The 5,460-nt window shown below is 33.2% G+C and overlaps 1 protein-coding gene across 1 annotated transcript; it reads right to left on the bottom strand.

Annotated features, from left to right (window-relative positions):
- Positions 1 to 592: 592 nt before the first annotated feature.
- zgc:193505 lies at positions 593 to 3,300 on the bottom strand. The gene is given in 3 exon segments (NM_001128697.3): positions 593 to 1,276; positions 1,396 to 1,623; positions 3,099 to 3,300. Coding segments are annotated over 3 exon segments (426 nt in total). The 5' UTR covers positions 3,256 to 3,300; the 3' UTR covers positions 593 to 1,235.
- Between the last annotated feature and the right edge of the window lie 2,160 nt (positions 3,301 to 5,460).

The following is a 5,460-nucleotide window of genomic DNA, read 5'->3' as shown; positions in this document are numbered from 1 at the left end:
TGTGCTGTGTCAGATTATTTATTTGAATGATATTGTTTGTACTTTGAAACATTTTTAAAATGGGCTAAATAACTGGGGGTGTATTCACAAAATGTCTTAAACTCAAATATCCCCTTAAGATTAGGTTTGCACAGATAAATGCTCTACAAATACAAATTTGCACACTTTTATATTTCTATATCTTTTCTAAATATTATTTAACATAAAAAAATATATATTTGCTTCATTGTCTTTCTGAGAAAAGACACTAATTTTGAATATGGAGGAAAATATTTATTTAGTGATCTTTAAAATTCATTCATTCATTATTTTCTTTTCAGCTTAGTCCCTTTATTAATCTAGGGTCACCACAGCAGAATCATCCGCCAACTTATCCAGCATATGTTTTTTTACGCAGTGTATGCCCTTCCAGCTGCAACCCATCACCGGGAAACATCCATGCACACTCATTCACCCAACGGACAATTTAGCCTTCCCAATTTACCTGTACTGCATGTCTTTGGACTAGTGGGGGAAACCAAAGTACTGAAACCCACGTGAACATGGGGAGAACATGCAAACTCCACACAGAAATTCCAACTGACCCGAGGCTCGAATTAGCAACTTTATTACTGTGAATCAATTGTGAATCCACTCTGCCATCGTGACACCCTGATCTCTAAAATAATAAAGGTAAAACATACTTTTTTGGATGCAATTAGTGACTTGGCCTGCACTTTAAAACCTTTATTTAAATATAGCAGAATGATCTCTGACAGAGACGTAATTACTGATCATGCTGACATCATCCATAGCAACGAGGTCAACCCTGCCCTTACTCTTGGCTTAATCCTTCTCCCTATTTCTGAATAGGTTTTAAAAGAAATCTCCAAGCTAAAAACTTTTACAGAAACTTGATTAGTTCAAGTGTTTTGTAAATACAATTTTCAAAATAAGCCTAAAACCATGCTCATGTTGGTGAGAAAAATAGACTTTTTAAATAAGTGATAAATTCTGTTTATTCAGCTTTAGTCACACAATATCTATAAACAAAACATGCATAATGAACTTGAATTATCTGAACAAAGAACCTAATATGAATGTAATCAGGCATAGTAGATTGTATCAGAAATTCAAGAGGCATCCATATTTAAAAAACTATATTTACATGAGCAACAAATTAACATCTTGTGTTGTTTAAGTTCATGACACATGGAGACTGCGCTTTTGTCTTCAGCCGGGGATCATCACTTCAATCAGAAATCATTAGCAAGTTCATCCAGGGCGTCGTTGAATTCTAATCAAAAATACATATTAATTAATCAATTTATGCATGGTGGGGAAAGTCATATGTGATGTGCTCTAAGGTGCGATCTGCGTGTGTATATTTTATTTATGCATTTCTGTTTTACTCACCGGGGTCTGCTGGTTTACTTGGAGTGCTGTCTGCTGCACTTGTGGCTGCTGCAGGAGGGTTTTCTGCTGGTTTTTCTGTTGAAAGCAAGCCGCCAAACAGTCCTCCTGATTTTTCCTTTGGCTTATTATCTCCACTACTTGGGAAAAGCCCTCCCATGCCTCCGGTCTTATCGGTTGGCTGCTTCTTTCCAGTAATTGTTTCCTTCATTTTTTTTTTAACCACAGTAGCTAGCAGAATTCAACAGGAGCAAAAATATTGTTATTATGTATTTTGTAATTCAGTTTGATACAACACAGCTCTTCTTTCTCATCAGATGGGGCCTAAGAATACTTGAAATACTTTTCTTAAATATCTGAAAATATAGGCTTTTGGAAAGCTTTACTTGCACTTAAATCCCCTGCTAACTTTGTTTCTGCGAGTTTTGGACTGACTATTTTCAAAAATATTTAATCTAAATGTTTTGTAGAAAACAAACATTTTGTTGTTGCATGAGTGTATATTTTAACAGATTATGACTCTTGATTCACAGTTGTTATTATGGTTTACATTATGCTATTATTGCATTATTATTTTGCATTACCATGGTCTCTGCTCTGACAACATGTTTTGATGTTAAATTTAACTCTTTTGTTAACAAAGTGACAGTTAATATCTGTAGTTGTTATAAATTATGTCTGGGTTGTCCATGTGAATAATTGAATTAAAAATTAGATTTTCCCCTTAGTTTATTTATAAGTAGAATAAATGCATGTTTAAGTCTAAATTGGAGGTGAAACGTTCCATTTAAATTAAATCTCTACTGAAATAAAGTTTACGTAAACAAATTAAATACGTAAATTTATATAATTTAGAGTCATGCTATCATAGTTCTCTTACATGTACAGTTGAGAGTTAGTGAAACTAAATGGGACAACAGGTTGTATGGTATTATTGTTATTTTTTTACTTAAAGCAATAACTTATTTTAATGAATTAAAGTAATTATAACTAAGCTACTATATTTTAAGATATAAAGGTAAATCATAAAGAAATGAGCCTCTAACCTATTTATTTTAAGTAATACAATACCCAAAAACTTAAGTTAGATTAGAACTTATTATTTATACAGCATACATAATTATTATCTGGCTAAATAAGGACACATCTCACTCCATAAAATGTATTAGCACTTTTAACACACATTGTAACAAATATCCATGAATTAGACCCCTGATAAATAGAGGGTTAACCTGAAGGAAAATGAATGAATGAATGTTTTGCATTTCCCCCATTTATTTATGCTTTTGTTTTGCATTTTGGGACCTTGATCTTTTTTCCAACAACTTTTTACCTTAAAGTTGGAAAAAGTGCCTTTTGTTTACATTTTTAATTGTTTAAAGATATACATTGTCTGGGTTGGTGTTGTTTATATTACTGTACAGAAAAACAGTACATGTTTTCTTTATTTCACAAACTTGTGTCTCTAAATATCATTTCTTATACATTATATTATTTCAGACTACTAAAATGTCACTAAAAGTCACTTTGTTAAACTATAGAGTTGAATTTTCAATATTAAAAGAAAACAGAGCAGAGATCAAGGTCTCATAATGCAATTCACAACCTTAAATAAATGAAAAACACTTGTGAACCACAAAATACAGAAAGCGATTGGATAATTAACAGATATTTTTCATAGTGTAGAAATGCTTTGAGAAACTCACATGCTTTGTCCACAGCTTGGTCGACCATTGATTCGGCTCCTTTATTGCCAAGCATTCCCGAAAAAAAAGACATGTTTGCGAAGTCCTCAGTTGTTGGAGTTTTCTGTTGTTGTTGTTGGTGGTGGTGTGTGTCAGTGTTTTGGCGCAGGAGATGCATGCGGTTTTATTAGGCTGGAGAGTACGTCAGGGATGCTTGTGCCCATTGGTTATTTGAGTTTGGGTGGAGTTGAAAGATGTCAGCAGAGAGAACAGCGAACAAGCCTGACTGGTTTACCTAGTTTCTGTTTCTGCGTCAGCCAGACTTGAGAAGAACACATGATTTGTAGAAGGGTATAATTTAAATTAGGCATTTAATGATTTCATATAATGTTTTATTTATGTTTATTTTTATTAATATTTTATTAAATGTATTTTAGTTTCATTTTCTTACATTTTTACTTCTATGATTTGATTTTGAATTACTGAATTGATTTACTGTACATTTTCTCATTTTTTTGTTTCATGTTTATTATCTAATTATATATTAATAATTTCAGGGAAATTGAACTATTTTCCTTTTTTTAAATTCTTCTTATTTTGTTAGTTTCATTATTTTGATATTGGTTGCATTGTTTATTTTTTGCTGTACATGCCGTTCATATGAACAAGAAGAAAACGATGGGCTGAAATTCTTTTATGTCACCTCCCATAGCTGGAATGTGGAAAAAGCTGAATGACTTGCACATGCAAACTATGAAAACTCCATGAACGCTGACCTTCTGCTGGAGGCTCTGTGCTTGTATGTTCTATATAGACATATGGGATTCATCTGTGTGTATATGTACAGTGTTTGTTTGCTTCATTAATGTGCAGGTGTGTCAGAAACAGGGAGGAGGAGTGGGAGGGGTGTTACGATATGACACGGGTGTGTGTGTCTGTGCCCTGATACTTTTTTTGTTTTGTTTTGTTTGTTAATTGATTTTTACAGTTTCACTGAATTTAAGAGTTTGGCTAAAGAATCAGAAAAAACTTATTTGTAAAAAAAAAAAAAAGGAGGGGGGGGTGTAACATGCTGTGCGTTATCGTGAAACTACTCCTCTTGAATATATTCCACAGTTTGCCCAGCCATAACTTCATCAATAAGGATTTTCCAGAGATTTTTCAATCAGGTTTAGATCAGGACTCTAGGCAGCCATTTCATTATTTTTATATTTTTAAATAAATCAAGCATTGATTCTTTTTGTTCATGAGAGATTTGGTCATCGTGAGCCTTCAGTCCAAATTCTCTTAATAGGGTATATTACAAAGCATGCTAATATGACTTTTAATTTGCCAGTAACCTGGGTTAATCTTTTCCGGTGAACTGTATGCTAATGCAAAATTAGCGAATTTAAGGTCTGTTTTCTTTAAAAATCATCGATCTCCACTGGCTGAGTGATATCCGATATGAAGTGGGTCTCAGATTGTACAAGAAGCACTGCATTAAATTACATTTACCCTCGCCATGTCTTTATAATATGAGCATTTGTTTTACCCCTGTATATTCAATGGAGTTTCTGCGCTAGCCTGCGGATTCTGATGGCTGCGTGCTTGAGAAACTAATGGAATGCCAAAGTCAGTTTAACTGATTGTATTTGAATTACATTACAACATTAATGCTGTAAAAGGAAACATATAAAATGGAAAAAACTCACAATAACAGGTCACCGGAATTTTATCAGTTTGGGAAACACACTAGCTCAGCATATACCCCGTTGTCAAGATGCTGTATGCTGAGATACAGATCCTTAACCTGTTCAATTCCTAACCTGAGCAATTCCAGCAGCAATGTTGAACTAACTGACCTCTGAGACTTTCAGCGTTATCCGAACAGATGCAGTATTTTTTTATGTCAAATATTTGGATTCTTTTCATGTAGTTCATGAGATTTGCTTTAAAAACACTCTTTTACACTTGTCAGAATCATTTTAAAAAGAACTGAGCGGTGACCTTAAACTCTAATACAATGTGGGTTGTTTCCTAATTGTGATCACTATACTGTGCGATTACTATGTAGGCCTATATTATTTCTTAAACAACACTGCAAAAAATGCTTTTCTTACTAAGATTTTTTGTCTTGATTCTAGTCCAAATATCTAAAAGGTCTTAAAACAAGAAGCATTTGCTAGACGAGCAAAACATATTGTCTTGTTTTAAGAAATAATATGCCAAAATGAAGTGAGTTTTTCCTTAAATCAAGCTAAATAATCTGCCAATGGGGTAAGCAAAATCTTATCACAAATCGAAAAACAAGATTATTTTGCTTACCCCATTGGCAGATTATTTAGCTTGATTTAAGATTTTAGATATTGGACTAGAAACAAGACAAAAAATCTAAGTAAGT

This window comes from Danio rerio, chromosome 13, assembly GCF_052040795.2.
Source record: "Danio rerio strain M-AB ecotype USA chromosome 13, GRCz13ab, whole genome shotgun sequence".
NCBI lineage: Eukaryota > Metazoa > Chordata > Actinopteri > Cypriniformes > Danionidae > Danio > Danio rerio.
This window is presented reverse-complemented; position numbering and strand designations above follow the sequence as displayed.